Genomic DNA, 12,482 nt, shown 5'->3' on the forward strand with positions numbered 1-12,482 from the left:
ATTTAACTCACGAAATTAAATATTTTAATCGATAAAATTCTTTTATCGATTGATATTTTTGATATTGATATTTATTTATTAACTAATTTATTCATTGTATGACTCAGAAAGGAGTTTTTCAAAATAAAAATCGATCAAAACCAACTTAAGATCTTATATTATTCAGAAACGTTGAGTCGGTTATGTTATTTTAATAATGTTGAACGAGATATTTTATAAGAACTTGATATGAAAAAATTCATAACAAATTTTACAACATTAATAACCAGAAAAGTTTCAATTTTATTAAAAACGGTTCAAATTAAAATTTTATTTAAAAAGGTTTTTTAATTACTTTTCAAATCAAATATGATTGGTAAAGACATTTAATTTAAATTTAAATGAATGCGACAAATTTCAAAATTTTTAAGTTAAAGTTAAGTTCTCACTTTCGAATGTTTTTTAAATAAGTGATAAATTTAATTTAACAACAAATTAAAAAAAATTTGAGGACAGCAAATATAATTTTCTAGTATTCGTCGCATCAGCTGAAAGATCTTTCAGTGAACTTTAAATGGTCAAAAGTTATTTAAGATCTTCAATGGTATTTTTAAATGATCATGTTTTCATGTTTTTTTACTGAACTCTCTTTGCAAAACGTTATATCAACTAAAAAAAAACAACAAATCGCATTTATTAATAAAAGGAAATATACTTTTAAAAGAATATGCATGGCAACCCTAAATTTAATCATATATTGAATTGTATGCAATTGTATGTTCACGAGATGAAATAATGTTATCTTTATAGCATTCTTCTCATAATGGAGATATTAGCTCTTAAGGAATATGTATATAAGATACTCATTTTATCAGTTCATTACCGTTTTGAGTGTCAGTTTATACAATTCATTTTTTTTTTCAAAAATAATGTTGTAGAATATACAAAATTCAAAATGTCTGAAATAAAGTTTACTATAAATGGGACGGAATATATAGGTAAGTGAATTCTCTCATCTAACATTAATTGTTTATTGTTTATTAATCGTTTTTTTCATTTTTATATATATTTTATAAATTTATTTATTTCTAAATAAAACAAAATATAGTGGACCATACCGTCGGAAACAAATCATTAAATAGATACATAAGAAACAATGCCAAACTAACAGGAACTAAAGCTATGTGCTTTGAAGGAGGATGCGGAGCATGCATTGTCTCAGTTTCTGCTCTTCATCCTGTTACCAAAGAACCTGAAACATTTTCAGTGAATTCTGTAAGTGTTCTAATTAGTTTCACTGTATATTATTTTTCAACATCAAATTAATATTATTTGGTGGTAAAGTGTTTGGTATCAGTACTTTCTTGTCATGGATGGGCTATAACTACGGTTGAAGGAATTGGTAACAGAAAAGATGGGTATCATCCTATTCAGACCCGTCTTGCTGGATTTAATGGAACTCAATGTGGATATTGCAGTCCTGGATGGGTTATGAGCATGTATAGGTACAATGTCATTATTGTGGAAAAAATTTAGATATACATATGTACATATATACAATATAGTCAATTTACTTAAAAATATTTTATGAAAAACCATTAACAGTTTGAACAAATCCCAACCAAATGGCCTGACAATGAAAGAAACGGAAAATTCCTTTGCTGGAAACATATGTCGTTGTACAGGCTACAGACCAATATTGGATGCATTTAAATCCTTCTCCAATGATGCTGATTCCTCACTAACTCAAAGGGTGATGGATATTGAAGAATTAAGCAAAACAAAGATGTGTGCCAAGTCAGGTCTGATATGCACAAAAAGTTGCAATGATTATACAAAGGAAGGTACTTGTACAGCAAATATGGAAAGACCCATCGAGGAAATGGTACTTGATACTAAAATGATTGAAATTGATGGAAAGGATGTAAGATGGTACAAAGCATTCTCGCTCAAAGATATTTTTGACATATTTATTAAAGAGGGTACAGATTCGTACAGGTTTGTTGCTGGAAATACTGCAAAAGGTTTGTGCTGACACTGATTTTACTGACTACACTGAATTTTATTTTTATAATATGAAAATAATGCTATTGTCATTAATATATGTATGTATTTTAGGTATTTTCAAAATAGAAAATGAACCAAAAGTTTGCATTGATATTAATTCAGTAGTTGAACTAAGGGATTTTGAAATGAGTGCAGATGTATTACAACTTGGGGGTGGAATGACATTGAATGAAATCATGAAAGTATTCAAAGATGTTGGAAATTCTGATATAAAGTTCCAATACTTGCTTCAAATGTACCATCACATGGATCTAATCGCACACGTTCCAGTGAGAAATGTAAGTACTATAATTAGATGCTTAATTTTAGTAACTATTATTATACAATTAAAAAAATCGTTTTAAGATTGGAACAATCGGAGGAAATCTATCGATAAAACACGAACACAATGAATTTCAATCAGATATTTTTGTAATGCTAGAAGCTGTAGGAGCTACAATTTCCATTGGTATAATGTTTTTATAAATAATATTTTCATTATTAAATTTAGCTTAAAATAGTAGTTTAAATAGAAATTTTATTACAGTTTCAAGTGGAAATATTTACACAATGTCTCCACTGGAATATTTAAGCATGGACATGAAAGGAAAAGTGATACACAGAGTAAATTTAGTTTCTCTCACATCTGATCATGTATTCCAGAGCTATAAGGTATTTTGATGCTTTATTTTAAAATTATGAATTTTGCAGTATTTATAATTACAAACATAAAAACAATACTTTAATTGTAGATAATGCCGAGAGGACAAAATGCACATGCTCATATCAATGCTGGTTTCTTATTCAAATTCAACACTAATAAAACTATTGTAGAAAAAGCTACCATTGTATACGGAGGTGTAAATCCAAATTTCAATCATGCAACTAAAACAGAAGAATTTTTGGTGGGGAAAAATATATTTGACAAACAAACGTTCAAATCTGCAATTCAAAATTTAAGCACCGAAATTGTACCCAATGTTACCCCACCAGAACCGACACCTGACTACCGAAAAAAATTAGCCATTGGGTTATTTTACAAGGTATTATAAATCATTTAGTTTTTTATTAATTAATTTTTAATTTAATTTATAATTTATTTATTTGTGTAAATAGATACTAACCATTACATCCAAATTAATTTGTATATATTATATATTCAAGTGCATTCTCCATATAAGTCCATCTGGTATGATTGATTCACGATATAAAAGTGGTGGTGATGAATTCAATAGACCAGTTTCAAGCGGGAAGCAAGAGTTTGATACAAATAAAGATATTTGGCCATTAAATGAACCAGTTCTAAAAATTGAAGGATTGGTACAATGTTCTGGAGAAGCCGAATATATCAACGACATTCCTAGACAACCAGGAGAGCTGCGTGCAGCTTTTGTACTCTCCACTATCTACGGTGGAACTCTAGATAAAATTGACGCTACTGAAGCTTTGGTAAATAAAATATTTCAAATAGAAACTTCTTTAATAATTTTTTCATCACTAATTAATAAAAATTATTACAGGCCATGGATGGAGTACATGCAATGATAACTGCAAAAGACATACCTGGCAAAAATTCTTTTACCAGTCAACTTTTAATTTTTAATGAAGAGATATTGTGCAGTGAAAAAATATTGTATCACGGTCAACCAATAGCTCTAGTTTTAGCAGACAGTACAGGATTAGCAATGAAAGCTGCAGAAAAAGTTAAAGTAACGTATACAAACATCAAAACTACTCCTCCAATTTTGACAATTAGACAAGCACTTAAAGATAAAAATGTGAACAAAAGACTTTTGAAAAATAAAATAATACTTAACGAGGCGAAAACTAAAGGAAAGAACGTGAAGAAAGTCATAAAAGGTTCTTTTGATATTTTCGGACAATACCATTATACAATGGAAACTCAAATTTGCCTATGCGTCCCAATAGAGGATGGAATGGACGTATTTTCAGCCACACAGTGGATGGATCTGATAAATATTGCAGTAGCGGAAGCATTGGACGTATCTGTCAATAGGTAAGTTACGGTCGATTTTAACTAAATCTCCTGAATTTATATAATTGTAAAACTGAAATATTTTAGTATCAACATCAAGGTTAGACGATTGGGTGGTGGATATGGATCCAAGATCAATCGTTGTTCTATGATAGCAACAGCTTGTGCTGTTGCTGCCAAAGTATTAAATAGGCCTGTCAGATTTGTAATGCCTCTTAAAACAAACATGATGGCTGTTGGTAAACGAAATCCTTGTTCTAACGATTATGAGGTATTATCACATGCTTAACCCTTAATATTTGTATTTGTAAGAACTCAAAGGAGTTAAAGATGTAAAATGTTTATTGACAGGTTGGTGTTGATGACGATGGAAAAATTCAATATTTAACAAACGTATTTTATGAAGATAATGGTTGTTCCAATAATGACAATGTTGTAGAAGGATTAGCTGAACCCTTCTTTAATTGTTATGATTATTCTTCATGGTCTGTCGAAGGCTATGGTGTTTTAACTGACACTGCTTCTAACACCCCTTGCAGAGCTCCAGGTATCATTCGTTATAAATATGCATAGACATTTTTGTCGCATTATTTAAAAAAATATATTCTGATTTACAGGCACAACCGAAGGCGTTGCAGCAATAGAAAACATCATGGAACATATAGCGGTGGAGACTGGTAAAGATCCGGTTGCAGTAAGATTGGTGAATATGAGCGAAGGAAACAAAATTAAAACATTAATAGAAGACTGGAAAGCATCTTCAGACTATAATCTAAGATACTCCCAAGTTCAGCAATTCAATATGTCAAATCGATGGCGCAAACGAGGAATAAGTTTAATTCCTCTGCAGTACGGATTGCATTATTTTGGAAATTACGCTTCATTGGTGTCAGTATATCATGGCGATGGAACCGTATCTGTGTCTCATGGTGGTATAGAAATGGGACAAGGTCTTAACACAAAGGTAGCACAAGTGTGTGCTCATATTCTTGGAATTCCTTTAGAGACAGTAGCTGTGAAACCAAGTAATAGTTTGGTAGCACCAAATGCCATGGTTTCTGGGGGTAGTTCTGCTAGCGAAGTATGTTGTTTTGCTACAATGAAAGCCTGTGAAATGATGTTGGAGCGATTGAAGCCTATAAAAGAGACGATGGTAAATCCAACTTGGCCTGAATTGATTAAAAAAGCTCATATGATGCAGGTAGACCTTTGCACTCATTATATGTTTACACCTAAAGATGCCACATGGTATTTCATACTAGGTGTTACTGTGGCTGAAGTTGAAGTTGACATGTTGACTGGAAACCATCAAGTGCTAAGAGTCGACCTTCTTGAAGATACTGGAGAAAGTTTAAGCCCCTTGGTCGATGTTGGACAAGTAAGTATAAAATATTTGTTTTTATACTTGATTTAAATTTTAAATTCCTTGATAGTAATTATATTCTACTGTTAAATATATTGCTAATTGTATAGAATTGTTATACAACTTGATATGATTAATGATTAAAGGTGGAAGGAGCTTACATGATGGGTTTGGGATATTATACCTCAGAACATTTAGTCTATGACGAGAAAACAGGTGAATTGTTGACCAATCGCACATGGAATTATAAACCACCGGGTGTAAAAGATATCCCTATAGACTTTCGCATAAAATTCCTGCAAAATTCTCCAAACCCTGCCGGAGTCTTACGCTCTAAAGGTAAAGATTTCAAATATTTTAATAGTCTAAATACATATTATATTTGATATGTGTATTTATATGTGTATATTCAATTTTATTTATAATTATAGCAACTGGAGAACCTCCACTAAACATGGCTATAGGGATTGTTACTGCAATACGTCAAGCCATTACTTCGGCTAGAATGGAAATTGGACTTCCAACGAATGAATGGTATAACATAGGTAAATATATTTGAAATTCACTAAAATAATATGTTTCCATATTATTCATACTAAAATAAATTCTATTTGAATTCAGATATACCGCTGACAACTGAAAATATCATACAGGCTACCAACAGCAGTATTAACGATTTTGAAATTTAACATATTTAGCACATCTAATAAAAATATACACAATATAATTAAATTAAAAAAAGAGAAACTGATTAAATTCTTGAAAATATACAACAATAGGAATTATTCATCACACCTATACATAGATATCATTGTTTTAGATAAGAAAAATCCTACAATATTTGTTGATAAGGTTTATACGAACATATTGCAATAGGTATATCTACAATTTTTTTTATAATAAAATGTGTAACCTTAGATTAATTTACGAACATATGAACATATGTAATGAAAACTTGATGTATAATAATGCATATCTATATTTAATGACATGTAAAATATTCATTATTTGATAAACAATACACATTATTTCTTATTTTAATAAAAAAAACTTTCTGGTTTTTCATCAATCATGTATTTTACCTTGCTACCATAGTGTTACAATGACGCAGCAATTTGTTAACATATCACAATAAATTGCGCACATAATTTTTAGAAGATTCTCAAACTTTTTTGCATTGGTTACCTTTTAGAATGTGAGAATACATTCGCGTATGACAAATATTTACGTTTACATCTCGTAAAAGGGTCATATTTCCTTCACTTAAAAAGTCTTTATCAATATACCCAATATCTATATACATATATATATATATATAATTTAATGTCTGTTTGTATGTTTGTCTGTCTGTCTATCTGTCTCGTATAGGCTCCTAAACCACTCAACCGATTATGATGGAACTTTCAGGATTTGTTGTATGCTTGTCCGGGAAGGTTACTGTGAAAAAAAACGGGAAAAAACCTCAGTAATAATATTCGTAATTACGATTTTACCGACGCGAAAGTTTGAACCGCCATTGTGTAGTCAAGGAAATGTGTTCGTTGGTAACCACGTTACCAGTTGGTTTATGACGACACGGTGTTGAAGAGACGTTAGTAGAGCTCCAACCATCACCTGAAACGGGAACGGGAATTGCATGCCTTATTCTGGCATTGCAACGCATGCCGGGTTCATCTAGTAGATATATAAAATAAATTAAATTATATTTTCATATGTGCTTGGGCCAAAAGTCAACACATTATCAATGGAGAAGAAAGGCCTCAATGTGTTATTTGTATCAAAGTTTTGTCAAATTATTCTATAAAATCACCAAAGTTGAAGCAACATTTACTGAATGTTTTTTTGAATGTCAGGAGAATGCCCTTAAGAAATAAAGCTGGATTCAATAGGAAATTTTCACAAAAAAAACGAAAATATTATTTATTTTATTTATTTTATTTTATTTTATTTTAAAAAATCAATACCACAGAGACTTGACAGGTTGCCCCAAAGCGTCAATGTGATTTTAATACAAATAATAAAAATCATAAAAATTACAAAAAAAACATCATAAAAAAAATAATAAAAATCATTAATAAAAAAAAAACATAAGAAAATAATAAAAATCATAAATAAAAAAAAAACATCATAAAAAAATAATAAAAATCAAGTAAAAAATATGTACACAAAATAAAAACAAAGAAATAAGATTGAAAAATTTATATCGTGCTATTTAGGATGTGTTCCACCAACTCAACATAACTGGCATCGAATAGGTCCAAGTAATGTGCCAGTAAGTTAAGGAGTCGAACAGCTCTCGAGAGGGGGGAGTTCATGAGCACGTTTGATTTAGCCCTAATTGGTAAAAATATATCATGTTTTCTTAAAACTCTACGATTTTCCGGGGCCCAGAATTTTAGTTTCTCCAGGATAGTGGGATTGTGAATCTCTCCTCTAAGTAATTTTACGAAATGTTTCCCAAGAAATAAATCTCTTCTCTTTGCCAGGGAGTTGAAACCCAAAGATCCCAAGACAAAGGCACTAGGGAACAGATATGGATAAAATCCAAATGTCTTCAGATATAAAAATCTAAGGAATTTCCTTTGGACTCGTTCCAACATTAGAGAGTAACGAAGTTGATAGGGAGACCATATAATGGAGCCAAACTCGAGCACACTGCGAACTAATGTACAATATAAGAGACGAATGGCAGTGAGCCCTAGTTCGGACGAATTACGGATTACGAATCCAAGGATTTTTGTTGCCCTATCACAGATATTCTCAATGTGAATGTTGAAACTCCAACTATTTTCGAAGACTATTCCCAGATCAGATATAAATAATTCTCTCTGAAGAAGAGAATCATGAAATTTATACGGATATTTAATAGGAGAACGAGAACGAGAGTAAGAAATGACCCGACACTTTAAGATATTGAAGGGAAGTTTATTAACATTAGCCCATTCATAAATAGAATTCAAATCCTCTTGCAAATAAAGAGCGTCAGGTAAATCAATTATTCTCTTATAGATTTTTAAGTCATCCGCATATAATAAAAATTTAGAATGGTGAATAGAAGATTGAATATCGTTAATAAATATTAGGAATAATAAAGGGCCAAGATTTGATCCTTGGGGAATCCCAGAAGTGGCAACATACTCATAAGAAAAGCAACTCCCAAACTTAACGAATTGACGTCGATCCTGTAAATAAGAAATAAAAAGACCAACAAGATTATAAGTAAATCCAATAAAACTTAATTTACTAACCAAAATTTTATGATCAACTTTATCAAACGCCTTCTCAAAATCAGTATATATTACATCCATTTGATTATTACAATCCAAAGTGCTGGTTATGTCATTAGAGAAACATAACAAGTTTGTAATAGCTGATCTGGCCGGTCGAAAGCCATGCTGCTGATCAATGAGCATACTTTGAAAGTGATTAAAAATGTATCTGTGTAATATTACCTCAAACATTTTGGCTGGCGCTGACAAGATAGTTATTGGTCTGTAGTTCCTTACACAAGATTTATCGTCCTTCTTATGAATAGGAGTTACTTTAGAGCATTTCCATAAATTGGGGAATGAAGAGTTCCTTAGAATTAAATTAAAAATGAATTTTAAAGGTTCTAAGAGACTAACCTCACATCCTTTTAGGATGTAATTAGGGATGGAGTCAGGACCGGAAGAATAAATATTTTTTAACTTTAGAAAGCCATATTTCAGATCGGAAGAGTTAAGATGATTAATCGCTAAAGTGGGGAAAGTAAATTCCGAGTCATTGGTAGGTTCCATGGAATCAGTAGGATTATTGAAAACTGATTTAAAAAAGTCGGCAAATCCATTAGCAATGTTTTGATCACCCTCTAACAATCCAGAATCATTGTACATAATGGTCGACTTTACACGATTTACACGTTTAGAATTGATGAAGTTCCAGAATTTCTTAGGGTTTTTAACTATGGAACTTTCACAATCAGCTACATAAACATTATATGCATTATTAATTAATTTCTTAATTTCCGTACGTAAAATACGGAAATTATTTAAGATAAGAGGATTGCTCGATTTCTTCCAGAGTTTATGTGTTTGATATTTACTTTTTAAGAGATTAATAATTTCTTTAGTAAACCAAGGCGGATAAATCCTTTTACTCGTCACTAATCCTTTCAACCGAAAACAATCATTAAAAATAGAATATATAATGTCATAGAAATTAGAGAGGGCCAAATTAACATCTTTGCACTCATAAACTCGCTCCCATTGACAATTACAAAGAATATCATTTAAATATTTGAAATCAACATTTGTAAATAACCATCCATTTAGGACAGAGGTATTAAGACAGTTATTTATTAAACGAAGTGAGGAATAAGTTATAGTTAATTTTAAATGAATATCAAGAGCAGGATGATAGCTGTCTTCAGGAACCAAGGAATCAACTGAATTTGAAATAATAATATTCTGACAATCTAAATTTGTTAATAGAAAATCCAACATGGAATTATTAAAATAGTTTCGAATAGTATTAATTTGTTTTAAGTTGAATAAAGATATAAAAAAATTAAGGTCATCAGGAAAACAGTTAGAAGAATTCAGATTAAAATCTCCAGATATAAAAATGCGACCATTACTTAAATGTGAATAATTAGATATAATTAAATCGAAAAATCGCTTATAAATATTTGGTGGAGATCTTGGTGGAAAATAAATAGTACATATGTATATAAAAAAAGGAATGTTAACAAATCTTAGTTTTAGCCATACACATTCATGAATGTCCTCAAGATGACTAAGTCTTTCAACCGAAATAATATTTGTATTTTTAACTGCTAGAAGAACACCACCACCTCTGGCAGATCTATCATGGCGATATATATTGAAACTGCTGTCAAGTACTTCGGCATCATGTACAGATGAGTTTAGCCATGTTTCAGTAATAGCAAGGACGTCAATAGATCTAGAAGCGGCGTTGTTGTAGAATTCCTTGAGTTTTGTATTTAAACCCCGCACATTTTGATAATAAAGTTTAATGTTACGGGTCACGGGTTTGGGCAATCGGTTTCGAAGAGATTTTTTTGAGAAATAACCATTCTCTTATGCCAGTACCCATAGGCCAAAATTCAGGATTGATAATTATATTAAAAGTTTCAGTATCTACACTAATTTTAAATGACGAGCACATGTCAGTTTTAGCAACCTGAGAAACGTTGATTCTTTTATTTTTAATTTTATTTAATATGAACTGTTTCACAGTATCACAAGTGCAGTTATTTGCCAAATTAAAAACGTGTACATTCTTCAATTTCGGAATAGTGGCCACCTGTAAAGTTTTATCAGGTGCTCCAGATCCACGAGTGTATGGCAGTCTCCCGGAAGAAGTCCCAGCGACCTGACTGAACGAATTTGAAGGATCTACAGTAGAAGCAGAAGCAGGAGCACAAGAGACAGGAACATAATCAGATGTTGAAGCAGAAGCTGATGTAAGTGTAGCTGAAGATGAAGATGGCAGAGGTGAAGCAGTAGAAGATAGCGCTGCGACCTGACTGTAAGATTTCGCAGGTTTTATAGGAGAAGGAGGAGAAGCAGAAACAGAAACAGTAGAAGCAGAAACAGTAGCACACCCAGGAGTAGATGCTGAAGCTAAAGCAGACGCGAGTGAAGTTGAAGCTGAATAAGGCTGAGGTGAAACGGTAGAGGATGCCGCTATAACGTCATACGGGCATCTGACAGGTGTTTGTTTATGTACTGTAGTATTGTTACATTCAGTTGACAGTGTGGAGAGTTCTCGTAATGTTACCTCGCCCGATTGCAGAGTTGTAGGTTCAACAAAAACAGCTGGAGCCAGAGCTGCTGGAAAGGGACGACACATCATCCTCTTTATTTCACCGACATCAGTGTGGATAGTCTGGAGGGACTCCACAGCGATTTTTAGCGAGGCCAGGTTATTAAAAGCGACGCGTGCGATGGATACTATATTTTTAATTTCGTCGCTGATGTATCGCACCCTGTCCTTGGTAAGGACATTGGCACCAGATCCTTTTTTTGAAAGGTCCGCGAGTATTCTCTGGCTTATAGTAACAATATCCTCCATGGTAGAATGCGAACGATTTAACACGTCCAGACACAACGATAGCACAGATATGTATATATATATATATATATATATATATATATATATTATATTATATATATATATATTATATATATATATATATATATTTTTTTTTTGTTTTTTTCGGTGCCATCTTATCGATTCCCGATAAATCATCACCAGCGATATCGTTGCTTTTCAGATCATGTACGGGCACTACGGAATCATCACTCTGTCCCCAAAATTGTGAATTGGGCTTCTGAATCTCTCACATTCAGAACACCAATTCGTGAGGCTTTTTTCGCTTTAAACACCTCTGCTGGTGAGTTGTGTCCAATAGCTGCAACGCTTCTATGTTAGGGTGACGGTGCAGTCTCAACTCGTGCCTCCCGGCGCATTCTCGGATGACTTATTTTACTTTTTTGATTTTAAGGTCCTTGTGGATCTCTTCATTTGTGACGAAGCGAAATGCATCGGTGATAATCCTCAAAAACTGGTTTTGACTGTATTTGTATGTTATTTGTATTCTTTATGTACTAAATTTGATAAAGTTTTGGTCAGAAAGCAATTTTATTAAATAACTAAAACTTTTTTTGGACCGAATTATGAAGTTTAAATTCAAGACCGAACACATGAAGTTTCAAGACCGACCAAGACCGAACACATGAAGTTTAAATTCATCTCATTCGTTGTTTTGTCAGAGAATGGACGTCTGCAAATAAAATAAAAATACGAGAAATAAAATCGTTTGTTATTGAACCAATTCAGTAAAATATTAATTTAAAACCTTTCTTGAAAACAAAAAATATACGAACTTTCGGAAAAATAAACGTTACACATCTGTTTTTGAGACAAAATAAAGTAAAGGGGACCTTTCTAACGATATGTATATATATATATATATATATATATATATATATATATATATATATATATATATATATATATATATATATTTAAATGTACTAAATCTTCTAATATACATATAATTTCGAAATAGTCTTTGTATGTATTTATGTA

The 12,482-nt window shown here is 31.7% G+C and overlaps 1 protein-coding gene across 1 annotated transcript; it reads left to right on the plus strand.

Annotated features, from left to right (window-relative positions):
- Positions 1-533: 533 nt before the first annotated feature.
- Positions 534-6,544, plus strand: LOC143919252 (uncharacterized). Its single transcript, XM_077441467.1, has 16 exons — positions 534-977; positions 1,088-1,254; positions 1,324-1,484; positions 1,585-2,003; positions 2,098-2,324; positions 2,392-2,494; positions 2,573-2,697; positions 2,778-3,068; positions 3,190-3,474; positions 3,546-4,042; positions 4,109-4,292; positions 4,373-4,568; positions 4,639-5,399; positions 5,531-5,723; positions 5,816-5,929; positions 6,006-6,544. The coding sequence occupies exons 1-16, from the start codon at positions 803-805 to the stop codon at positions 6,071-6,073; spliced, it is 3,966 nt and encodes a 1,321-aa protein (XP_077297593.1). The 5' UTR covers positions 534-802; the 3' UTR covers positions 6,074-6,544.
- Positions 6,545-12,482: the final 5,938 nt, after the last annotated feature.

Source organism: Arctopsyche grandis, chromosome 1, assembly GCF_051622035.1.
Source record: "Arctopsyche grandis isolate Sample6627 chromosome 1, ASM5162203v2, whole genome shotgun sequence".
Lineage (NCBI taxonomy): Eukaryota > Metazoa > Arthropoda > Insecta > Trichoptera > Hydropsychidae > Arctopsyche > Arctopsyche grandis.

Excerpts from the sequence above, each read along its gene's own strand:
- LOC143919252 (XM_077441467.1), top strand. The coding sequence starts at position 803 with ATGGAGATATTAGCTCTTAAGGAATATGTATATAAGATACTCATTTTA. Across the intron at positions 4,293-4,372 it reads CTTGTTCTAACGATTATGAG|GTTGGTGTTGATGACGATGG; the intron begins GTATTATCACAT and ends GTTTATTGACAG. Across the intron at positions 5,930-6,005 it reads GAATGAATGGTATAACATAG|ATATACCGCTGACAACTGAA; the intron begins GTAAATATATTT and ends ATTTGAATTCAG.